The 26629-nt window shown below is 42.1% G+C and overlaps 1 protein-coding gene across 3 annotated transcripts in view; it reads left to right on the plus strand.

Moving 5' to 3' along the window:
* The first annotated feature begins 1667 nt into the window (after positions 1-1667).
* LOC109889668 (uncharacterized) overlaps positions 1668-26629 on the plus strand; it is a 45282-nt gene continuing 20320 nt past the window's right edge. For 2 of the 3 annotated variants that reach the window (XM_031823192.1, XM_031823193.1), the window contains exons 1-10: positions 1668-2406; positions 4039-4187; positions 4504-4599; positions 4835-4907; positions 13271-13362; positions 13619-13756; positions 14088-14221; positions 14344-14360; positions 14523-14622; positions 14843-14937. In XM_031823192.1, the coding sequence (XP_031679052.1) occupies positions 2379-2406; positions 4039-4187; positions 4504-4599; positions 4835-4907; positions 13271-13362; positions 13619-13756; positions 14088-14221; positions 14344-14360; positions 14523-14622; positions 14843-14937 (922 nt within the window). In that variant the 5' untranslated portion in view covers positions 1668-2378. The remainder of the gene's footprint in view (positions 2407-4038; positions 4188-4503; positions 4600-4834; positions 4908-13270; positions 13363-13618; positions 13757-14087; positions 14222-14343; positions 14361-14522; positions 14623-14842; positions 14938-26629) is intronic. The other variant, XM_031823194.1, reaches the window with a different exon arrangement.

Below are 26629 nucleotides of genomic sequence, written 5' to 3' on the forward strand. Positions count from 1 at the left end.
GGCCAAAAAACACGAGCAATGGACATTAGACTGGTGGAAATCTGTCCTTTGGTCTGATGAGTCCAAATGTGAGATGTTTGGTTCCAACCGCTGTGTCTTTGTTAGATGCAGAGTAGGTGAACGGATGATCTCCACATGTGTGGTTCCCACCGTGAAGCATGGAGGAGGTGTGATGGTGCTTTGCTGGTGCTTTGCTGGTGACACTGTCAGTGATTTATTTCAAATTCAAGGCACACTTAACCAGCATGGCTACCACAGAATTCTGCAGTGATATGCGATCCCATCTGGTTTGCGTTATTATTGGGACTATCATTTGTTTTTCAACGGGACAATGACCCAACACACCTCCAGGCTGTGTAAGGGCTAGTTGACCAATAAGGAGAGTGATGGAGTGCTGCATCAGATGACCTGGCATGCACAATCACCCGACCTCAACCCAATTGAGATGGTTTGGGATGAGTTGGACCGCAGAGTGAAGGAAAAGCAGCCAACAAGTGCTCAGCATATGTGGGAACTCCTCTAAGACTGTTGGAAAAGCATTCCAGATGAATCTGGTTGAGAGAATGCGAAGAGTGTGCAAAGTTGTCATCAAAGCAAAGGTTGCCTACTTTGAAGAATCTAAAATGTATTTTGATGTGTTTTTTTGGTTACTACCTGATTTCATGTGTGTTATTTCAAAAAGTACTGAATATGGCACTTTTTCTTTTCCAACATATTATTTAAAATGTAACTTCAGTAAAGCAAAAAAATTGAAGGGTAAAAAGTATTAACATGATTGAATATGATAACCTGCAGATATTCATTGAAGGGGTGTACTTGCAGAGACCATGCAAAAGAAGACAATTTCACACTTATAAACTTAATAGTCTTGCATTTGGCCACATACATATACAGTATTAATGGAATTCAGCATGAAATATCTTTTATTTTTATTTTTTACACACACATTTATTTTACTATGTCAATATATTTGGGACAAAGTGGCAGTCATGGGCCTCCATCAGAGCTCCTACATCTATCATGAGCTGAACACACTCAGAGTTACCTGTAAACACACACAAAAACGCCAGTCATAGTTTAAAACACTTAAGGGGAGTAAACTACAAATCATCCCAGTGTGTGTGTCTTTATACTGTGTGTGGTGCCCAACGCAGGCATCGGGATGGGTGAGAAGATAAACAGTGGAGGGTTGACCATAGCCCCATGCTGTATGAGCAGTTTCACACACTCCAGGCTGACCGTTGCACATGCGCGATGCATGAGTATACATTTGCAGGGCAAGGGGCGAGGAACATTGACGGTAGTGCCCCTGTATGCGATATACAGGGGCACTACCGTCAATGTTCCTCGCCCCTTGCCCTGCAAATGTATACTCATGCATCGCGCATGTGCAACGGTGCGCTATACAGGGGCACTACCGTCAATGTTCCTCGCCCCTTGCCCTGCAAATGTATACTCGTCAGACGTCATCAGACGTGTTCAATACATTTGAGGGCTGAGGGGATAAGGTGTGTCTTTTAAGGGTTTGGAATGCAACCAGCCTTCCAAAGATTGAACGGAAGTTTCCACTTTCAATCATCCACTCTCCTCCCCTTATTAGCATTCGTCACGTCCGGTTCTCGTTGCATTAGCAGTTCGAGTCTTCTAATAATCACTCTATTGCGGCATTGCCTTTTCAGTTGTTCATTTAATGTTACGTTTTACAATCGAGGTGTAGACACGTATAACGCCACATAGAGGAGATATATTCAGTGAAGAAGTGGAACTTTTCTAACTAATTTTCCTATTTGTAAAATGTCGGTATAAAATGTAGGCCTTACTGTAAATGACAGTCTGCTCTAAATGCATATGTTTGCCACACCTAAAATATTTTAATGGACATAAAGTATTCCATTCATGGGCAGTTTTCAGTTTGTGCTTGATGTTTAAAAGCTCAATCATCTACTCAACTGCGTCTACTAGCGGAGTGGAGACAAGAAAGCAAATCAGTCTCAAAATGGATGCGGGGTGACATAAGTTTCTGTTTCTTTTTTGGAAGCACTACTTTACGTTGAGTTAATATTGCATTACTCGGTGAATATATATATATATATATGCTATTTGTGACATATCTGAGTATAGTGTCAGAAAAATTCACAAAATATCGAAGTGTGTTCTAATCGCGACGTTTTTTCTTTTTCGTACTTCTTCCTGGTTGCAACGTATGTGGAAACTTGCCTTTGGCACAAAGACTTCGCCAAATAATTCATATGGATTGGCTACATTTTTCTCGGAATAGACGAATTAAAAGTATCGGAATGTCAATGGAAGACGGAGGTGGTCTGCGAATGTCAAGAGGAGAAAAAGGCACAAACTGATTTCATACGTTTTTTTCAACCATGGAAATCGAGAATGGTGCCGCAAGAGGTGACGAATAGAGTTTTTGGTCAACCATAATTCGTTATCACTCTTATAACACTTTTATATGATAGCTATTCATAATTTACATTTGCCTATTTCGAGAATTGGTTGTAGTCATACATCATTGGTTTTAGGTCTATTTATGAGTGTTACAGTGTTTACAGTATTTTGTCACGTGTGCATAGGTTACTGGTCTAACTTCACTGTCGTTAGAATTCGTAAGCACTCCAGATAATGCAGTTGCATAGGTAAAACACTAATTTTGGCATAAATACACTACATGAGCAAAGGTATGTGGACACCCTGCGCGTCGAACATCTCATTCCAAAATCATGGGCATTAATATGGGGTTAGTACCCCCTTAGCTGCTATAACAACCTCCACTCTTCTGGGAAGGCTTTCCACTAGATGTTGCAACATTGCTGTGGGGACTCGCTTCCATTCAGCCACAAGAGCATTAGTGAGGTCGGGCACTGATGTTAGGCGATTAGGCCTCGCTCACACTCTGCATTCCAATTCATCCCAAAGTTCGATGGGGTTGAGGTCAGGGCTCTGTGCAGGCCAGTCAAATTCTTCCACAATGATCTCAACAAACCATTTCTGTATAGACCTCGCTTTGTGCACTGGGGCATGGTGATCTTAGGCTTGTGTGCAGCTGCTAGGCCATGGAAACCCATTTCATGGAGCTCCCGACGAACAGTTAATGTGCTGACGTTGCATCCAGAGGCAGTTTGGAACTCTGTATATGCTACACGCTTCAGCAATTGCCAGACCCATTCTGTGAGCTCGTGTGGTCTACCACTTCGCGGCTGAGCCGTTGTTACTCCTAGATGTTTCCACTTCACTATAACAGCACTTACATTTGACTGGTGCAGCTCTAGCTGGGCAGAAATGTTACGAACTGACTTGTTGGAAAGGTGGCATCCAATGAAGGTGCCACGTTGAAAGTCACTGAGCTCTTCAGTAAGGCCAATGTACTGCCAATGTTTGTCTATGGAGATTGCATGGCGGTGTGCTCGATTTTATACACCTGTCAGCAACGGGTTTAGCTGAAATAGCCAAATCCACTCCTTTGAAGGGATGTCCACATACTTTTATATTGTTCTTTTAACAACATGCTCACCGGTATTTACGCCTAACTCAAAATAGAATATATAAAATAGAATGAAAATGCTTGTGACAAATGCAAGACATCTAGAATAGAATTGAAGACGGAATATAATCAATATGGTTGTTACAAATGCATGATACACCTAGAATATAATTGAAAATGGAATAGAATCAGTATGGTTATTACAGATGCATGACACCTAGAATAGAATTGAAAACGGAATAGAATCAATATGGTTATTACAGATGCGTGACACCTAGAATAGAATTGAAAACAGAATAGAATCAGTATGCTTGTTACAAATGTGTGACACCTAGAATATAATGTAATAGAAAATACTATCATACATATGGTAGTTACCAATGCAAGGCACCTAGTATAGAATAGCCTAGAATATAATCAAAACAATTATATAATATATCAACATGGGTAGTTACAAATGCATGGCAACTGTTGGTACAAAACATAACAATTTACAACCCTGCAGTAAAGTCACTATTTAATCTTCATCCTGTTCCAACCACCAGGTGTTTTGTTACCTGTACTACCAGGTTCTGAGCCCTTCGACAACAGTATTCTGCCTCCACTGCAGAACATGTACATGTATGAGGAGTCCAAGCAGTCTTTCAGATACAACTCGGCTTTCTTGATAAAGAATACCACCCTGCAAGAGCGGGTCAGTATATTTGACGACCTGGTAACTTTTTAATCCACCTGCTTACCCCTCAGTGCGCCGCCCCCCTCTGACCAGAGAGTTCAGTTATTACATGATAATATCTTTGTAATACTTGATAATACATGATCGTACTTGTACTTCTACATGATAGTAAATGTGTTATATTTGATAGAACATACTATGTGTAATACTTTGTATTTATTGTGCTGTTCAGTCAGTTGTTAAGTACATGTTTACATAAAATCTCTTGACTTTTGCTAGCAAGATGTTGGTCGCATACGACATAAAGAATGACCTCTTTCTTGTTGTTGGACAGTATGAGGCCTTCCGAACTGAAAGGAGAGGCATGGGATACTCAGAGGAAGAACTGGAGGAGTCCTATGGGTTCTTACTGTTTGACGACAAAAATAAGGTGAAAATAATAAATAAGGAAGAATATCAATGAACACCAGAGTAATATCACTCTAAACACAATTATAACCATATCTACATTAATATTTATGATAAAAAAGGAAAGAAAGTCACACACTGATTCCCTTTTTGTATGGAGAAACCCATATCTGTAATTTCTTGTCATAGAAAACTACCTCAAAACATCCCAAGCGAAGTTACTGATCACTACTAATCACTATTTTTCTATTTTAAAGGCAAATAAACTGGGAGAAACTGGTGTAATCCCTGGTCACAGTACATGCTCAACGCTTGGAGATCCTTCAAAGGGTAAATGAGCTCCGCTATGTTGTTTTATAACTCCTCCGCCATAGAAAACGAGATATCATCCACTGGGCACACCACATAATTTCAACGTGGAAATTTGGGTAATATTTGTTTGAGACGTTGATCAATGTCATTTAAACCTTTATTCACCCACTGAATTCGCAATATTTTATCACGATGCTTTCAACCATTTTAAAAGTACAACCAAATTCCAATGGAAAAACAATGTAATCTAAATGTGTTATCACTGTGCTTTCAACCATTTAAAAGCAACAACGTTTAAATAGGAATAGAATGTCAGACATTTTGTATTTATACAACAACTTAATGTATTATTACTGTGCTTCATCTAGTAGCACAAGCAAATGACCTGGATTGCAGTTGAGATTATATTAAAAGTGCAAGTGATCAATGCTTTTTGAGAGTCTGCGCAGATTATTATAGCAGTTGTGAAGATTTTCACAGACCTGCGTCCTTTGCATGCTATGTTGAACATGCACAATGTCTATGATTACATAAGATGACATTATAGTAAATGTAACCTCAATATGTGGCCATGGATGTGTTACATTAAGGTTGAATAAATATTTGTAAGACAATCTTAACTTTTGGCTATTTACAGTATTACAAAAGTAATATTGAATTGTGTTTGGTTAACAACACAACCAAATATCAACATTTAAATGATATTTATCTAATGCTTGGATAGTTTCATCTGAGCCACTGGCTAAATCCTATTCTTTAACTTTTATTTTGGGTTTATTTGTAGAAGTGAATCCAACATATAATTTGACAACTTGAAAGTTGTTAGGCTATTTACTGTATTGCAAAAGTGATATTGAATTGTGTTTAGTTGTCAACGCAACCAAATATCAACATTTGAAGGAGATTTATCTTTTGTGTCACTGACTTAGTCTGGCTTTATTTCCAGTTTGTCTACAAATAAAACATGTATACGTTGGATTCATATCTCCATCACAACCAAAAATCTAAGTTAAAGAATAGGACTAAATCCTATTTAAAAAGTGCATTTAAAGTTTGATTTGATTTAGGCATATTCTTTAACTTCGAGTTTTGGTTGAGATGGAGACGTGAATTCAACATGTCACTTATTTATTTGTAGACAAACTGGAATTAAAGCCAGACGAAGTCAGTGGCACAAATAGAACTATCCAAGCAGAAGATACATCTCCTTCAAATTATATTTGGTTGCATTGACAACCAACCACAATTCAATATCCAGTTTGTCTATAAATTAATAATTGATATGTCGGAATCACCTCTTCATCTCCACCAAAAATCAAAGGTAAGGAATAGGACTAAGTCAAATAAATGTTTTATTTAAAATGCCCTTAAAGTTTGATTTGATTTATTCCTATTATTTAACTTACATTTTTGGTTGAGATGGAGACGTGAATCCAACATATTAATTATTAACTTGAAGATTACATTTTAACCAAAGTTTACAACCCTAGGCCTATATACAGTTGAATTTGGAAGTCTACATACACCTTAGCCAAATACATTTAAACTCAGTTTTTCACAATTCCTGACATTTAATCCTAGTAAATTATTATTATTATTTATTTCATCTTTTACTTCTTTCATCACATTCCCAGTGGGTCGGAATTTTACATACGCTCAAATAGTATTTGGTAGCATTGCCTATAAATTGTTTAACTTGGGTCAAATGTTTCGGGTAGCCTTCCACAAGCTTCCCACCATAAGTTGGGTGAATTTTGGCCCATTCCTCTTGACAGAGCTGGTGTAACTAAGTCAGGTTTGTAGGTCTCCTTGCTCACACACACTTTTTCAGTTCTGCCCACAAATTTTCTATGGGATTGAGGTCAGGGCTTTGTGATGGCCACTCCAATACTTTGGAAGTATACTTGGGGTCATTGTCCATTTGGAAGACCCATTTGCAACCAAGCTTCAACTTCCTGATTGATATCTTGAGATGTTGCCTCAATATATCCACATAATTTTTACCTCATGATGCCATCTATTTTGTGAAGTGCAGCAGTCCCTCCTGCAGCAAAGCACCCCCACAACATGATGCTGCCACCCCCGTGCTTCACGTTTGGGATGGTGTTCTTCGGCTTGCAAGCCTCACCCTTTTTCCTCCAAACAGAACAATGGTCATTATGGCCATACAGTTCTATTTTTGTTTCATCAGACCAGAGGACATTTCTCCAAAAAGTACGATCTTTGTCCCCATGTGCAGTTGCAAACCGTAGTCTGGCTTTTTTTATGGCGGTTTTGGAGCAGTGGCTTCTTCCTTGCTGAGCAGCCTTTCAGGTTCTGTCGATATAGGACTCGTTTTACTGTGGATATAGATACTTTGTACCTGTTTCCTCCAGCATCTTCACAAGGTTCCTTTGCTGTTGTTCTGGGATTGATGTTAATCTCTAGAAGACAGAACGCGTCTCCTTCCTGAGCAGTATGATGGCTGCGTGGTTCCATGGTGTTTATACTTGCGTACTATTGTTTGTACAGATGAACGTGGTACCTTCAGGCATTTGGAAATTGCTCCCAAGAATGAACCAGACTTGTGGAGGTATACCATTTTTTTTATGAGGTCTTGGATGATTTCTTTTGATTTTCCCATGATGTCAAGCAAAGAGGCACTGAGTTTGAAGGTAGGCCTTGAAATACATCTACAGGTACATCTCCAATTGACTCAAATTATGTCAATTAGCCTATCAGAACCTTATAAAGCCATGACATCATTTTCTGGATTTTTCCAAGCTGTTTAAAGGCACAGTCAACTTGGTGTATGTACACTTCTGACCCACTGGAATTGTGATACAGTGAATTATAAGTGAAATAATCTGTCTATAAACAATTGTTGGAAAAATTACTTGTGTCATGCACAAAGTAGATATCCTAACCGAATTGCCAAAACTATAGTTTGTTAACAAGAAATTTGTGGAGTGGTTGAAAAACGAGTTTTAATGACTCCAACCTAAGTGTAATGTAAACTTCCGACTTCAACTGTATGTATTGTCTATTTTTAAATTAAATTAAAATGCTCACAAGAGCTTAAATTCATATTTTTTTAGCTGAAAGATGATGCCCATAGCTTACACATGATGTTGCACAACGCTTTAAGTCAATAAGTCATCGTTTTAGTCAAGGTATGATATATTTGGGCTTAAAGTGGGAAAACCAAAGTTGTAACTTCAGATATTTTCCGTGTCAATGCCATGTGTTTCCCTTATGGGATGACTTGCTAATAATTTTAAGTCTACGTTTCTTTTCGGGTCTGGGTTTTATGTGAATGTTACCACGCATCAGCATGGCATTGTTTATTAATCAGAAACACCTGCAAAGTTCTTCCTCGTGACTGAGCCAAACAACTTTTCGCCATAGCCTACACTTGGCTGCCTGAGCTCCACTTTTTTACCAGCAAATTATCATAATCCTTTAGATAATTTGTCAAGTTTCACTTATTATTTAGCTAGTCTGTATTAAAAAAAAGACAATTTTATAAATGATTAAATATTGTGTGATATGACTGTATTTTGGAATGGTTTTGACCATGCTGCTTTGATTGGTGTCTATCCTATGTTGAAAAGGTACCCGCAAAAGAAAATTACACAAACTTGTTGGTCTATTTTGTTGTTGTTTTCACATTTGTATTGATGTGTTCAATGCGCTCAGGATGTTGTTACATACACACTATATATACAAAAGTATATGGACACCCCTTCAAATGAGTGGATTTGGCTATTTCAGCCATAACCGTTTCTAACAGGCGTATCAAATCAAGCACACCGCCATGCAATCTCCATAGACAAACATTTGCAGTAGATTGGCCTTACTGAAGAGCTCAGTGACTTTCAACGTGGCACTGTCATAGGATGCCACCTTTCCAACAAGCCCTGCTAGAGCTGCCCCGGTCAACTGTAAGTGCTGTTATTGTGAAGTGGCAATGTCTAGGAGCAACAATGGCTCAGCCGCGAAGTGGTAGGCCACACAAGCTCACAGAACGGGACCGCCGAGTGCTGAAGCCCATAGCACGTTAAAATCTTCTGTCCTCGGTTGCAACACTCACTACCGAGTTCCAAACTGCCTCTGGAAGCAACATCAGCACAAGAACTGTTCATCAGGAGCTTCATGAAATGAATCTTCAGCCTCACACAAGCCTAAGATCACCATGTGCGATGTCAAGCGTCGGCTGCAGTGTTGTAGAGCTTGCTGCCATTGGAATCTCGAGCATTGGAAATGCATTGTCTGGAGTAATGAATCACGCTTCACCATTTGGCAGTCCGACAGATGAATCTGGGTTTGGCGAATGCCAGTAGAACACTACCTGCCCCAATGCATAATGCCAACTGTAAAGTTTGGTGGAGGAGGAATAATGGTCTGGAGATGTTTTTTATTGTTCGGGCTAGGCCCCTTAGTTCCAGTGAAGGGAAATCTTAACGCTACAGCATACAATGGCATTCTAGACTCTTCTGTTCTTCCAATTTTATGGCAACAGTTTGTTACAATACCCCCGTGCACAAGTGAGGTCCATACAGAAATGGTTTGTCGAGATCAGTGTGAAAGAACTTGACTGGCCTGCACAGCCCTGACCTCAACCGCATCGAACACCTTTGGGATGAATTGGAACGCCGACTGCAAGCCAGGCATAATCGCACAACATCAGTGCCTGACCTCAATGATGCTCTTGTGGCTGAATGGAAGCAAGTCTCCTCAGCAAAGCCTTCCCAGAAGAGTGGGGGCTGTTGTGGCAGCAAAAGGGGGACCAACTCCATTCTGATTTTGGAATCATATGTTCGACCAGCAGGCGTCCACATACTTTTGGGGATGTAGTGTATCATTTGTGGTGTGCATCATGAGCAAGGTCATTGTAGTCTATCATTTCACTTCTTCTAGCTTTGTGAACCATGGCATGAGCATGGCCTGACTTGACTTTGCTGTACTGCAGATGAATAGCCTGCCAGTAGCATACCAAATGTTGCACCATGTCCATTTCAATGTAGAAAAACTAAACTGGTCGAAACCGTTCAATTGTTTGGCAATCGATGATACCGGAGATTAATCTTATTCTTTGTATTTCTATGGCGGATTCGTGGGATGCAAGTTATAGAAGATGACAAAACTTTGGAAATAACAATACATGGCAAATTCAGAGATACTGGCTTCCCCTATCCATCTGTGGCAAAGCTTTCCCTAAATGCTTGTTATGACAAATCCAGAACCAGCCATAGCCTAGCCAGCTGGCTAATCTTTTAAATAGGGTATAGTAAAAAACAACAACAGCAACAACCAGATAATATTAGCTAGCTAGATAAGGATAGCATTCTAGCTAGCTACGCTGACCGCTGTCTGTGCCTCTACTTGTTGTTATTTTTCCGCTCCACGTGGAAATCACAAACAACGTTCCCACCCCTAATTCACGAATATGTATTAGCAGCCTTTGTCATTCTTCAGAGGTGGAACCTAAATGAGAATTTACGCTCTGGGACAGGAATTACATTGATTACAGGGGAGGCATTGCCCTCTGGCGGGGGCCTTTAAAACAATAGATGTTGATGATTTCGCAAATGCTATATAGGCCTAAATAGTATTGTTGATGATATTTTTTATTTTACTAGGCTAGTCAGTTAACAAATTCTTATTTTCAATACCGGCCTAGGAACAGTTCTGCCCCTGAACTGCCTTGTTTTTTACCTTGTCAGCTCGGGGATTCAATCTTGCATCCTTTCGGTTACTAATCCAACACTCTAACCACTAGGCTATATGACTTATAAAGTATGGGTACATTTAATTTGCTCTGTTAAACCTATGTTTTGGAATGACTTTGATAACAACAGTGAATCTATATAGTTATTAAGAGATCTCAATAACAATTCTCATGATAGCATATTGGTAGTAGTCAGTAACAAATATCAAAGCTAAGCAGTGCTGGGCATCATTAAAACCTTGGATGGGAGACTAAATGGATAACTGTAGATTGATTGATTCTCCAGTAGGAGGTGCTGCTCATCCTAGTGTTTTTTTTATGATAGTGGATATAACGTTGGATATCTGACGTTATTTCAACAGGTGTGTATATGTTTTGTTTTTTAAAACCATGATCACGTAATCCTGTGTTTGAAATGTCACCCACAAAACAACAATTTACTTTGTGATTTTTTTCATCCGATGTATTTTCCATGTAGTTTCCACGTCACAATACGTTGACAAATTATGTTGAAAGAACGTTGATTCAACCAGTTTGTGCCCAATGGGCAGACAAGACGCTAAACCCAAACCCATTTCCTGGCTTTGTGTTGGCAAAGTACCAAGTGGAAATGACTAAATGGTTTGCAGCACGGAAGTTAAATACACTAGGTCAACAACAACCTGTTTTAAGGGGATAAGAGAAAAATGTGTAATTTGACTATTAATGAAAACTGTTCATGCTGTCAGCCACAAGGCCTCAACTAAACAAAGGAACAGTTCTAAGCTTGTATAATGGACATGCTCTGTTTGGCTAGCTAGGCCTATAGAGAGGCAACTTGCTCGCACACTAAATGACATGCAATTGTCTAAGTTGTGACCATAATCTATACTATGCTATCCGTGAGTGTGCAGTATATGGCTAAATACACTTCATAACATAAGTAATGAGATTGAAAGCAGTTTTCTTACCAAGCTGCTGGTGGACTTTTCAGTGCATGTTTGCTCCCTCTGCTTTGGAAAGTGAAACTGTGTTTTACAGACATATGATATGAATGCTTTGATTGGAAAGAGAAAGTGGAAGTAGAGTGGAAAAGAGGGGAGAGACCAGTGAAACTTAACTCTAGTAATGTCTTCTGAGGCAGGGAGTAGCGTTAGTCTATACTTAGGCATACTGAAAAAAATGTAGAAATTAGATATGATTTTAACTCATTGGAATGATTCTACTTTTACCAGCAGAATGTTAGTAATGTTATGAGAGTTTATCTTCAAACATACAGTACATATCTAACTTTGTTTGGAGTTTCATAAATGCATTCCTGAATAGAATTCAAGGTGCGGAGGCAGTCCCTAGCAGTTCGAAAAGGGGGAGGGTGATGTAAGATTATCTATGTTAGGACAAAGTCTGCTCGTTGTATATCTACTAGGACCAGATTGAGATAACTGCCGTAGTTACGGAGGAAGGAAACAGTGGTCGGAGTCCTTGTGTAGTGTGTTGTTTTGCACTTTCAAAAGTTAACAATTCTAAATGTGTACGACATCGCCATGTAAAAAAAATAAAAATAACTAGAGACAACTGTTTAGAGATCTTAGGAAGCTTTTTACAAAACGAGTTGAAGCCTATTTTTTTCAGTACTAGTACAATAGGTCTTTTGTCAGCCCTTTTCATTCCTGTATGGTTTCGTCACTCACTGCTTGATTGTGCTTAATCTAGTTTTTCCTTTTTCTCCCCTTGTGAACCTCCTCCCTTCACTATAGAGAAATTGACATGGCACAGCCTTCTCTGCTCACACTAAGGAAAATATCTAACCACATATTCATAGCATGTACCTGTGTGCTGCAGGACTGTGTTAGCCTACTGAGAAAAAGCCTGAGCATTAGCTTAGGGGGCCAACACAAGAACAACCAATTTTTACCTTGTCAGCTCAGCTCAGGGATTTGATCTAGCAAACTTTATGGTTACTAGCTCAATGCTCTATGCTCTAACCACTAGGCTACCTGCCGTCCCAGTTAACCTGAAAACCAGTGTGGAGTTTCACAGCCTCTTCCAAAGTCCTCACTTCATTGTTTTAGAAAGGGAACACAGGCTGTTGGCACCAAAGTATAGAAAGTTTTCCCACGCATTGAAAATATCTTTGACATGTCTCCGGGCAACTCGCTGAAAGGCTTTGGAACATAGTCACTGGAGGATATTGCTAATTGTTTTGGGTAAGGCTTGACTGGGTGTGCCTTGGTACTGTGATACTAGGGGCGTTTTACAACATGGCTCCCATGTCCTTGACTTTAATGTCAGATCAGGTGTATAAAAAAAACATATTTTAGGGTGTGGCTTTGGTTCCCTGGGCTGTCATGATTGGCCATTGGGAAAATGAGCACAAATAACATATTCACACTTAGAAATAAACCAAAACCCATTGACTGTGTGATGCGTTTATTCAATAACATTTTTTATAGTATCTATATTTCCACTTCTCAAATTAAATATTTCAATGTAATTAAACCTACATATATTTGTATTCCTTGTATTACAAATATTTAGTTCAGCTAACATCTTTCAAGATCCTCACGCCTTATTCTGCACTGAATATGGTTGTTTTGTTTTATCAGAGAGGAGGATGCTGGCACACTCACTGCCCCATGTTCTTGCTGTGGGAACAGACTTGTCAATGATGTGAATTTTCTTGTTAACTCAGGTGTGTACGTGTCCAAGTACTCTGACTGCCTGGACCTAAACCGCTGGTACCACGGGAAGTCTGGATACATCGCCATCATCAGACTCACCAAGGTATTTACATAGTTCCGAGCCACAGAGGCGTTGCTATGTGTAACTTCACTGTTGAATGTTCCTCTAGGTTTTTCCTTCTAAGGAGTTTTTTCCTTGCCCCCGTGCTTCTGCTTGCTCTTTGGGTTTTAGGTTGAGTTACTGCAAAGCTCTTTGTGACAACTGCAGATGTAAAAAGGGCTTTGTAAATACATTTGATTGATTTGTTTGTTGAAAGGGCTTGTCATTCAATTCTCTCTCTTTTTGTGTTGTTTTACAGGGCAGAGTGAGAGATGTGACAGAGAACTACACAGTAAACTACACCCCTCCCTCTAATGGGTTTGACTGTCATGTATCAGAGCAGCTCAGTGCTGTGTCAGCCAACACCAGCTCCTTCCTGGCCTTTGAGAGAACACAGGTGAGATTCCTCCATCCATCTAACGTTCATCCATCCATGTCACACTGTGTACTTTTCCAGTAGGAAAAAACAGTTGTAATGACGTCATTTCAACCAGCCTGGCCTGCTGGGTTTCGGGTTCTGTTGCCTTCAATTGTCAAATGTGCACTCTGTGTGTCAAAGCAATAAAACAGAAATGAATTTAGTAAGCTACCTCTAATGAAAAAAGTTATAATTTATTCGTGTTTTTGCTCCAGGCATTTAGAAAAGTTGATTAAATAGACCTGTAGATACAGTAGTGATAAATACAATACAATAGCAAAGCTGAAGATATTTGTGTTGGTCTTTGCAGTACTACATGTATGAGCTGCCTCGTGGAGGGGCTGACTCGACAGTCCAGCCTCCTAGCCATGCCTGCCCATTCGCTATAGTGGCTTTTTCCTATTGGGATACCAAGACACCTGCAGCAGAGGACGAAGAGAAGAGGTACATTTCCCTCTCTCTCATGGGTTTTTCATTTTTCCAGATTCATAGAAAATATTTGATGAAAAGGAACATCTTCTAAAACTTACAAAATTATTGATTTGTTTTTTTCTTCTCTTTTGCAGTGAGGAAGAAAAAACAGGTGAGTAATGAATCAAACTGTTACAAAGGTCATTTTGGATAATGTTATGGTACCGTTCAATGGCATATCATTACTACTACAGTACAGTGCATTCCTGCTTTGACTGAATGCATTAAGTTGCTCTGGATAACATTGTCTGCTAAAATGTAAATATTATTACAGTGTTTCACTACTACCCCTGGAGGGGTCAGCTCCAAATCAGCTCCCAGGTCTACCATGTGGGTCTGAAGTCTAGCACTGGACCCCTGATTCCAGCTAAACTGTAAGTTCAATGCAACCCTAGTGTGAAGGTGCACTCTCTCTCCCTATGCTATGACTTATAAATACAGTATCCTATAAATATCTCTCCAATTTACTTGATGTGGGTCGTGTCTAGTAGGGCACGCCATAGCAAGACAGTAGGCAACAAAACAAAAAATAAGTTTAACTCCCTGTTTTCATGTGGTAACATAACTTGAGAAAGTAATTTTGTTTGATTTCAGTCCAACAGTAATGGCAGTTGACGGAGCCATTAAAATGTCAGATCTAAGGCAGAAATTACCAAAAGCTATGTTTGAAACCTGCTTCATCGGTGAAGGTACGTTTACATATGTTACATATGTTCACAAATGTAAATGTAGGCTACTCAAAAGTGGTTTCATTCTGATAGCATTTAGCTTCAGCAGTGTCATCACAAACAAACTTTCCCAGGACTAGGGTTGCAAAGGGAGGGTATATTACTGAAAACGACCAAAATGTTCAATTCTTTCAAAGCTTTTATCTTATTTATCACAAGACATCAAGTGGCTCTTTTGGATACTTCAGATTATCACAGGTGTTTGTAATTTAGCCCTCTGTGTGGCCTTATCACATGTAAAATATATGAAATAATTAAATAAGATGATAAAAATAAGTAGAATGACAATGCTGTAAATCATTATCCTAAATATACTGAACAAAAATATAAACGCAACATGCAATGATTTCAAAGATGTTACTGAATGTTACTGAGTTCATATAAGGAAATCAGTCAATTTAAATAAATTCATTAGGCCCTAATCTATGGATTTCACATTACTGGGAATACAGATATGCATCTGTTGGTCACATATATCTTTAAAAAAGGTAGGGGCGTGGTTCAGAACACCAGTCAGTGTCTGGTATGTGACCACCATTTGCCTCATGCAGCGTGACACATTTCCTATCACATAGAGTTGATCAGGCTGTTGATTGTGGCTTGTGGAATGTTGTCCCACACCTCTTTTATGGCTGTGCGAAATTGCTGGATATTGGCGGGAACTGAAACATGCAGAAAAAGAAACGTCCACTCACTGTCAACTGCGTTTATTTTCAGCAAACTTAACATGTGTAAATATTTGTATGAACATAACAAGATTCAACAACTGAGACATAAACTGAACAAGTCCCACAGACATGTGACTAACGTAAATGGAATAGTGTGTCCCTGAACAAAGGGGGGGTCAAAATCAAAAGTAACAGTCTGTATCTGGTGTGACCACCAGCAGCATTAATTACTGCAGTGCATCTCCGCCTCATGGACTGCACCAGATTTGCCAGTTCTTGCTGTGAGATGTTACCCCATTCTTCCACCAAGACACCTGCAAGTTCCCAGACATTTCTGGGTGGAATGGCACTAGCCCTCACTCTCCGATCCAACAGGTCCCAGATGTGCTTAATGGGATTGAGATCCAGGCTCTTGACTGACCATGGCAAAACACTGACATTCCTGTCTTGCAGGAAATCACGCACAGAATTTTTTAAATTTTTATTTCACCTTTATTTAACCAGGTAGGCTAGTTGAGAACAAGTTCTCATTTGCAACTGCGACCTGGCCAAGATAAAGCATAGCAGTGTGAACAGACAACACAGAGTTACACATGGAGTAAACAATTAACAAGTCAATAACACAGTAGAAAAAAAGGGGAGTCTATATACATTGTGTGCAAAAGGCATGAGGAGGTAGGCGAATAATTACAATTTTGCAGATTAACACTGGAGTGATAAATGATCAGATGGTCATGTACAGGTAGAGATATTGGTGTGCAAAAGAGCAGAAAAGTAAATAAATAAAAACAGTATGGGGATGAGGTAGGTAAAAATGGGTGGGCTATTTACTGATAGACTATGTACAGCTGCAGCGATCGGTTAGCTGCTCAGATAGCAGATGTTTGAAGTTGGTGAGGGAGATAAAAGTCTCCAACTTCAGCGATTTTTGCAATTCGTTCCAGTCACAGGCAGCAGAGAACTGGAACGAAAGGCGGCCAAATGAGGTGTTGGCTTTAGGGATGATCAGTGAGATACACCTGCTAGAGCGCGTGCTACGGGTGGGTGTTGCCATCGTGACCAGTGAACTGAGATAAGGCGGAGCTTTACCTAGCATGGACTTGTAGATGACCTGGAGCCAGTGGGTCTGGCGACAATATGTAGCGAGGGCCAGCCAACTAGAGCATACAGGTCGCAGTGGTGGGTGGTATAAGGTGCTTTAGTGACAAAACGGATGGCACTGTGATAAACTGCATCCAGTTTGCTGAGTAGAGTGTTGGAAGCAATTTTGTAGATGACATCGCCGAAGTCGAGGATCGGTAGGATAGTCAGTTTTACTAGGGTAAGTTTGGCGGCGTGAGTGAAGAAGGCTTTGTTGCGGAATAGAAAGCCGATTCTAGATTTGGTTTTCGATTGGAGATGTTTGATATGAGTCTGGAAGGAGAGTTTAGAGTCTAGCCAGACACCTAGGTACTTACAGATGTCCACATATTCAAGGTCGGAACCATCCAGGGTGGTGATGCTGGTCAGGCGTGCGGGTGCAGGCAGCGAACGGTTGAAAAGCATGCATTTGGTTTTCCTAGCGTTTAAGAGCTGTTGGAGGCCACGGAAGGAGTGTTGTATGGCATTGAAGCTCGTTTGGAGGTTAGATAGCACAGTGTCCAAGGATGGGCCGGAAGTATATAGAATGGTGTCGTCTGCGTAGAGGTGGATCAGGGAATCACCCGCAGCAAGAGCAACATCATTGATATATACAGAGAAAAGAGCCGGCCCGAGGATTGAACCCTGTGGCACCCCCATAGAGACTGCCAGAGGACCGGACAGCATGCCCTCCGATTTGACACACTGAACTCTGTCTGCAAAGTAGTTGGTGAACCAGGCAAGGCAGTCATCTGAAAAACCGAGGCTACTGAGTCTGACGATAAGAATATGGTGATTGACAGAGTCGAAAGCCTTGGCAAGGTCGATGAAGACTGCTGCACAGTACTGTCTTTTATCGATGGCGGTTATGATATAGTTTAGTACCTTGAGCGTGGCTGAGGTGCACCCATGACCGGCTCGGAAACCAGATTGCACAGCGGAGAAGGTACGGTGGGATTCGAGATGGTCAGTGATCTGTTTGTTGACTTGGCTTTCGAAGACCTTAGATAGGCAGGGCAGGATGGATATAGGTCTGTAGCAGTTTGTGTCCAGGGTGTCTCCCCCTTTGAAGAGGGGGATGACTGCGGCAGCTTTCCAATCCTTGGGGATCTCAGACGATATGAAAGAGAGGTTGAACAGGCTGGTAATAGGGGTTGCGACAATGGTGGCGGATAGTTTCAGAAATAGAGGGTCCAGATTGTCAAGCCTAGCTGATTTGTACGGGTCCAGGTTTTGCAGCTCTTTCAGAACAGCTGCTCTCTGGATTTGGGTAAAGGAGAACCTGGAGATGCTTGGGCGAGTAGCTGCGGGGGGGGGGGGGGCGGAGCTGTTGGCCGAGGTTGGAGTAGCCAGGCGGAAGGCATGGCCAGCCGTTGAGAAATGCTTGTTGAAGTTTTCGATAATCATGGATTTATCGGTGGTGACCGTGTTACCTAGCCTCAGTGCAGTGAGCAGCTGGGAGAAGGTGCTCTTGTTCTCCATGGACTTCACAGTGTCCCAGAACTTTTCGGAGTTGGAGCTACAGGATGCAAATTTCTGCCTGAAGAAGCTGGCCTTAGCTTTCCTGACTGACTGCGTGTATTGGTTCCTGACATCCCTGAACAGGTGCATATAGCGGGGACTATTCGATGCTATTGCAGTCCGCCACAGGATGTTTTTGTGCTGGTCGAGGGCAGTCAGGTCTGGAGTGAACCAAGGGCTATATCTGTTCTTAGTTCTGCATTTTTTGAACGGAGGATGCTTATCTAAAATGGTGAGGAAGTTACTTTTAAAGAATGACCAGGCATCCTCAACTGACGGGATGAGGTCAATGTCCTTCCAGGATACCCGGGCCAGGTCGATTAGAAAGGCCTGCTCACAGAAGTGTTTTAGGGAGCGTTTGACAGTGATGAGGGGTGGTCGTTTGACTGCGGCTCCGTAGCGGATACAGGCAATGAGGCAGTGATCGCTGAGATCCTGGTTGAAGACAGCGGAGGTGTATTTGGAGGGCCAGTTGGTCAGGATGACGTCTATGAGGGTGCCCTTGTTTACAGATTTAGGGTTGTACCTGGTGGGTTCCTTGATGATTTGTGTGAGATTGAGGGCATCTAGCTTAGATTGTAGGACTGCCGGGGTGTTAAGCATATCCCAGTTTAGGTCACCTAACAGAACAAACTCTGAAGCTAGGGGGCGATCAATTCACAAATGGTGTCCAGGGCACAGCTGGGAGCTGAGGGGGGTCGGTAGCAGGCGGCAACAGCGAGAGACTTATTTCTGGAGAGAGTCATTTTCAAAATTAGTAGTTCGAACTGTTTGGGTATGGACCTGGAAAGTATGACATTACTTTGGAGGCTATCTCTGCAGTAGACTGCAACTCCTCCCCCTTTGGCAGTTCTATCTTGACGGAAAATGTTATAGTTGGGTATGGAAATCTCAGAATTTTTGGTGGCCTTCCTGAGCCAGGATTCAGACACGGCAAGGACATCAGGGTTAGCAGAGTGTGCTAAAGCAGTGAGTAAAACAAACTTAGGGAGGAGGCTTCTGATGTTGACATCCATGAAACCAAGGCTTTTTCGATCACAGAAGTCAACAAATGAGGGTGCCTGGGGACATGCAGGGCCTGGGTTTACCTCCACATCACCCGCGGAACAGAGGAGGAGTAGTATGAGGGTGCGGCTAAAGGCTATCAAAACTGGTCGCCTAGAGCGTTGGGGACAGAGAATAAAAGGAGCAGATTTCTGGGCATGGTAGAATATATTCAGGGCATAATGCGCAGACAGGGGTATGGTACTAGGTGATGATGAGAGAGGTTTTATCTCTGGACATGCTGGTTGTAATGGGTGAGGTCACCGCATGTGTGGGAGGTGGGACAAAGGAGGTATCGGGGTGTGAAGAGTGGAACTAGGGGCTCCATTGTAAACTAAAACAATGATAACTAACCTGAACAACAGTATACAAGGCATATTGACATTTGAGAGAGACATACAGCAAGGCATACAGTAATCACAGGTGTTGAATTGGGAGAGCTAGCTAAAACAGTAGCTAAAACAGTAGGTGAGACAACAACAGCTAATCAGCTAGCACAACAACAGCAGGTAAAATGGCGTTGACTAGGCAGGGAGGGTCGGATTAACTACACACAGAGCCTGAGTGCGGCTGGGGCCGACAGATAAACATAAACAAGCAGAATGGAGTACCGTGATTAATGGACAGTCCAACATGCATCAGCTATGTAGCCAAGTGATCAGTGTCCAGGGGGCAGCGGTGGATGGGGCAGGGAAGCTAGACTGGCGAGTATTATACAGGTTAAAAAAACTGTCTGGCTGTGCAGAAGGTAAAAGGTAAAAGCCGCTAGCAGTGGCTAACAATGACTAAATAGCTTGTATCTAGTTAGCTGGTTAGCTTCTGGAGGTTCTTGAGTGTGTTCAAAATTTTTTAAATAATAGCGATTCCGTATCATATTGGGTGAGGCAGGTTACCGGAAGGTATAAACGAATAAAAAATCGAAAAGAGATTGAAAGTAAATATGGGTCCAGTGAGTGGTTGGGACGCGGCGATTCAGACGGTTAGCAGGCCTGTGCTAACAGTTAGTAGGCCGGGCTAAACAAGGTAGCAGTTAGCAGACCGGGGCTAAACAAGCTAGCAGTTAGCAGGCCAAATTAGCAAGCAAGGAGATAGCAAGGGCTAGAAAGTTAGCCTTTGGGGGACGTCGCGATGGGGTGAGTCTGTTTATGCCTCTTGATGCGGTGACATCGATAGACCGGTCGTGGGTCCGGATATTGTAGCCCAGGAGTATGCTTCGGTGGTAGCACAGGAGCTCTGGCCGGGCTAGCTTCAAGCTAAGTGGGTGGAAACGCTAGCCAGGTGTAATCATCCGGGGTTGCGGTTAGCTAGTTCGCTAGTTGTGAAGATCCAGCTGAAAATGTTCCGTTTGCGGTGGGAATCCGGTGGGAATCCGGGGATAAAAAAATAGGTCCGTTATGCTCTGGTTAGAGTCGCGTTGTTCGAACTGGCGAGAGCTTTCCGAGCTAAAGGTTAGCTGATGACCGGTTAGCTGAAGACCGCTAGCAATGGTTTCCTGACTGATAGCTAGTAGTTAGCTGGCTAGCTTCAGTTGAGGGGTTCCGGATCCGAAGTAAATATAAATACTTTAGAAAAAAAAGCAGATCCGCGCTACATTGGGTGAGGCGGGTGGCAGGAGAGTATTTAGAATTTGAGGTTTATCAAAATGTTTTAAAAGATATGCAAAGAAAAATATGTTAAAAAAACGATATATACAAGGGACACGACACGACAAGACGTCTGACTGCTACGCCATCTTGGATTACAGTATGGCTGGTGGCATTGTCATGCTGGAGGGTCATGTCAGTATGAGCCTGCAGGAAGGGTACCACATGAGGGAGGAGGATGTCTTCCCTGTAACACCCAGCGTTGAGATTACCTGCAATGACAACAAGCTCAGTCCGATGATGCTGTGACACACCGCCCCAGACCTCCACCTCCAAATCGATCCCGCTCCAGAGCACAGGCCTCGGTGTAATGCTCATTCCTTCGATGATAAACGCAAATCCGACCATCACCCCTGGTGAGACAAAACCGCGACATTGTTGCCAGTGATGTCTGGTTAGGACCTGCCTTACAACAGGCCTACAAGCCCTCAGTCCAGCCTCTCTCAGACTATTGCGGACTGTCTGAGCACTGATGGAGGGATTCTGCGTTCCTGGTGTAACTCGGGCAGTTGTTGTTGTTGCCATCCTGTACCTGTCCTGCAGATGTGATGTTCAGATGTACCGATGCTGTGCAGGTGTTGTTACACGTGGTCTCCCACTGCGAGGACGATCAGCTGTCCGTCCTGTCTCCATGTAGCATTGTCTTAGGTGTCTCAAGTACGGACATTGCAATTTATGCCACATCTGCAGTCCTCATGCCTCCTTGCAGCATGCCTAAGGCACGTTCACACAGATGAGCAGGGACCCTGGGCATCTTTCTTTTGGTGTTTTTCAGAGTCAGTAGAAAGGCCTCTTTAGTGTCCTAAGTTTTCATAACTGTGACCTTAATTGCCTACCGTCTGTAAGCTGTTAGTGTCTTAATGTCCGTTCCACAGGTGTATGTTCATTAATTGTTTATGGTTCATTGAACAAGCATGAGAAACAGTGTTTAAACCCTTTACAATGAAGATCTGTGAAGTTATTTGGATTTTTACGAATGATCTTTTAAAGACAGGGTCCTGAAAAAGGGATGTTTCTTTTTTTGCTGAGTTTAGATCGAAAGCATTTCAAACATGTTCAATGGGTGATATGTCTGAGTATACATGCCATGGAAGAACTGGGACATATTCAGCTTCCAGGAATTGTGTACAAATCCTTGCAACTTGGGGCTGTGCATTATCATGCTGAAACGAGGTGATATCGTCACGGTATCTCTGTGCATTCAAATTACCATCAATAAAATGTAATTGTGTTTGTTGTCCGTAGCTTATGCCTGCCCATACCATAACCCCACCGCCACCATGGGGCATTCTTTTCACAACGTTAACATCAGCAAACCGCTCGCTGACATGAGGCCATACACGTGGTGGGGCTGCGGTTGTGAGGCCGGTTGGACGTACTGCCAAATTCTCAAAAACGACATACTAGAGAAATGAACATTCAATTCTCTCGCAACAGCTGTGGTGGACATTCCTGCAGTCAGCATGTCAATTGTACTCTCCCTCAACTTGAGACATCTGTGGCATTGTGTTGTGTGACAAAACTGCACATTTTAAAGCGGCTTTTTATTGTCCCTAGCACAAGGTGCACCTGTGTAATGATCATGCTGTTTAATCAGCTTCTTGATATGCCACACCTGTCAGGTGGATGGATTGTCTTGGCAAATGAGAAATGCTTGCTACAGGGATGTAAACACATTTTTGCACCACATTTGAAATAAATAAGCTTTTTGTGTGCATGGAACATTTCTGGGATCTTTTATTTCAGTTCATGAAACAAACACTTTACTTGTTGCGTTGATATTTTTGTTCAGTGTATAAACCATCAACTTAGTGAATACCATTGATGTTTAATTTGAAGGTTTCAGCATGAAATATCCTTTCTAATTTGTTTTATACACTTTTATTTATTTAACTATGTCAATATGTATGTTATAAATGTTTTGTCATTAATCTTCAACTTTAAACCAGCAACATATTACCCTGCATCCCACTGCTTGCTTACCTCTGAAGCTAAGCAGGATTGCTCCTGGTTGATCCCTGGATGGGACCAGATGCTGCTGGAAGTGGTGTCGGAGGGCGAAAAGGAGGCACTCTTTCCTCTGGTCAAAAAAATAAATAATATCTCAGTCAGTGCCGCTCATGATGATAATTTTTCTGATAGGTTTAGGCTACTACAAGATACTCTAATTTTCCCTATAACCATCATGAGGTGCTACAGCCTATAAATAAAAGTTTACAATGTAGGTGTACACAGGTTCTAGAGAAAATTTTGAGATGACAGACAGTGAGTGGCACATGGACATACATTGACACATTCAATACCACCTTGCACATTCTTGCCTGCATCTAGCTTATCTAGGGTGTAATCATTAGTCCAACAGTTGCAAACAAGCATTTCTATTGGACAAATTCTGCTATTTTTATACCTGTTTTGTTTGCTTTCGTTGAAGAAACGTTTTTCAGCAGAGTCGGCAGAATGAATACACCCCAGATCACGCATAAACACAGTTCACTTTCATACCTAGCAGTCACATTGTATTCATTCTAGCCTCTATGCACTCTCCTCCTCTCACCTTTTACCTTCTTTTGTGGACTTCAATGAACAACACATCAGCTGTGTGACCAGTTGAAAAAACCTGAACAAACCAAACCACATCATATCAACCGCTACACACAGCCTACATCGTTGTCTCCATATTAGCTAAAGTAACGTCCTAGTCAACATAGCTAATAGAACTAATGCGTTAGTAAACCCGCTACAATCATACAGTAACGTTAGTCTTTCCCCCCCCCCAAGATGGCATAGCAGTCAGACGTCCTTTGTCCTCGTCTTGTCGTGTCCCGTGTATATATATATTTACATCTTTTCGTCGCATATCTTTTTTATAATTAAAAAAACCCATCTCAACTTCAAAACACTCTCCTTCAACCCACCTCACCAATTTAAAAAAAGTATTATTCACCTCAATTCTGAAATCCACAATAGAAGTTAGCCAGAAGCTAGCCAGTTTACTGGCTAACGTTAGTATTCAGCTAACCACTGTTGGTGGTCATCAGCTATCCTTTAGCTCGAAAAGCTATCGCCAGTTTTGTACAACGTGACTCAGACCAGAGCATACAGGACCTATTTTCTCTCCATATCCCCAGATTTCTACCGCAAGCTCTGGACATTTACAACTGGATCTTGCAGCTAGCTAGCTGCTATTCGAGTGACTATAGGCTTACGTCGGTCCCGGAGCAAACATAAATTATTCCGGAGCTAGCCAGCTGAAGAGTTCCATTAGCCACTCCTGGGCTACAATCACCTATCCGGACCCGTTTTACTACCGATGCGGAGCCCCACTGGAGCCCCACACTGCAACGTTATCTCCCCGAGGGAGTTATCCAACTGGCCCCTCCGTCGCGACGTTACCTGAACGCCCATCTGCGGCCCGCTAATCGTTAGCTGTCTTATCGGCTGCTATCAGAATTTTCTTGGGTCACTATAACTATATCTATTTTGCCAATTGGATTGATCCCCTCTACCACATGGAACCCCACTAATCTAACGACGGAAACGCACGAGGTGGCTAAAAACAAACCTTCATCCTCTGCCAGCTTGCTACCGATGGCCCGGCTAGCTGTCTGAATCGCCGTGACCACAACCAACCTCACTACTCACTGGACCCTTATGAACACTCGACTAAGCATGCCTCTCCTTAATGTCAATATGCCTTGTCCATTGCTGTTCTGGTTAGTGTTTATTGACTTATTTCACTGTAGAGCCTCTAGCCCTGCTCATTATACCTTATCCAACCTTTCAGTTCCACCACCCACACATGTGATGACATCACCTGGTTTCAATGATGTTTCTAGAGATAATATCTCTCTCATCATCACTCAATACCTAGGTTTACCTCCACTGTATTCACATCCTACCATAACTTTGTCTGAACATTATACCTTGATGCTATTTTAGCGCCCCCAGAAACCTCCTTTTACTCTCTGTTCTGGACGTCCTAGACAACCAATTCTCATAGCTTTTAGCCGTACCCTTATCCTACTCCTCCTCTGTTCCTCTGGTGATGTAGAGGTGAATACAGGCCCTGCAGTGCCTAGCTCCACTCCTATTCCCCAGGCGCTCTCTTTTGATGACTTCTGTAACCGTAATAGCCTTGGTTTCATGCATGTTAACATTATAAGCCTCCTCCCTAAGTTTGTTTTATTCACTGCTTTAGCACACTCTGTCAACCCGGATGTCCTAGCCGTGTCTGAATCCTGGCTTAGGAAGACCACCAAAAACTCTGAAATCTCCATCCCTAACTACAACATTTTCAGACAAGCTAGAACGGCCAAAGGGGGCGGTGTTGCAATCTACTGCAGAGATAGCCTGCAGAGTTCTGTCCTACTTTCCAGGTCTGTACCCAAACTATTTGAACTTCTACTTTTAAAAATCCACCATTGTCTCTCACCGTTGTCGCCTGCTATAGACCACCCTCTGCCCCCAGCTGTACTCTGGACACCATATTTGAACTGATTGCCCCCCATCTATCTTCAGAGCTCGTGCTGCTAGGTGACCTAAACTGGAACATGCTTAACACCCCAGCCATCCTACAATCTAAGATTGATGCCCTCAATCTCACACAAATGATCAATGAACCTACCAGGTACCACCCCAAAGCCGTAAACACGGGCACCCTCATACGGGCACCCTCATCCTAACCAACTTGCCCTATAAATACACCTCTGCTGTTTTCAACCAAGATCTCAGAAGTCACTGCCTCATTGCCTGCATCCGTAATGGGTCAGTGGTCAGGTGACCTCCACTCATCACTGTCAAACGCTCCCTGAAACACTTCAGCGAGCAGGCCTTTCTAATTGACCTGGCCCGGGTATCCTGAAAGGATATTGACCTCATCCCGTCAGTAGAGGATGCCTGGTTATTTAAAAAAATGCCTTCCTCACCTCACCTTAAATAAGCCTTAAATAAGCATGCCTCATTCAAGAAATTTAGAAACAGGAGGAGATATAGCCCCTGGTTCTCTCCAGACCTGACTGCTCTTAACCAATAGAAAAACATCCTATTGCGTTCTGCATTAGCTTCGAACAGCCCCAGTCATATGCAACTTTTCAGGGAAGCTAGAAACCAATATACATAGGCAGTTAGAAAAGCCAAGGCTAGCTTTTTCAAGCAGAAATTCGCTTCCTGCAACACAAACACCAAAAAGTTATGGGACACCGTAAAGTCCATGGAGAATAAGAACACCTCCCCCAGCTGCCCACTGCACTGAGGATAGGAAACTCTGTCACCACCGATAAATCCACTATAATTGAGCATTTCAATAAGCATTTTTCTACGGCTGGCCATGCTTTCCACCTGGCTACCCCTACCCCGGTCAACAGCACTGTACCACCCACAGTAACTCGCCCAAGCCTTCCCCATTTGGGGCGGCAGGGTAGCCTAGTGGTTAGAGTGTTGGACTAGTAACCCGAAAGGTTGCAAGTTCAAATCCATGAGCTGACAAGGTACAAATCTGTCGTTCTGCCCCTGAACAGACAGCTAACCCACTGAATTTGTTCTTAATTGACTTACCTAGTAAAATAAATACAAATGAATAAATTTCTCCTTCTCCCAAATCCAGTCAGCTGATGTTCTGAAAGAGCTGCAAAATTTGGACCCCTACAAATCAGCCGGGCT

The sequence above is a fragment of the Oncorhynchus kisutch genome, linkage group LG4 (assembly GCF_002021735.2).
Source record: "Oncorhynchus kisutch isolate 150728-3 linkage group LG4, Okis_V2, whole genome shotgun sequence".
Taxonomy (NCBI): Eukaryota; Metazoa; Chordata; class Actinopteri; order Salmoniformes; family Salmonidae; genus Oncorhynchus; species Oncorhynchus kisutch.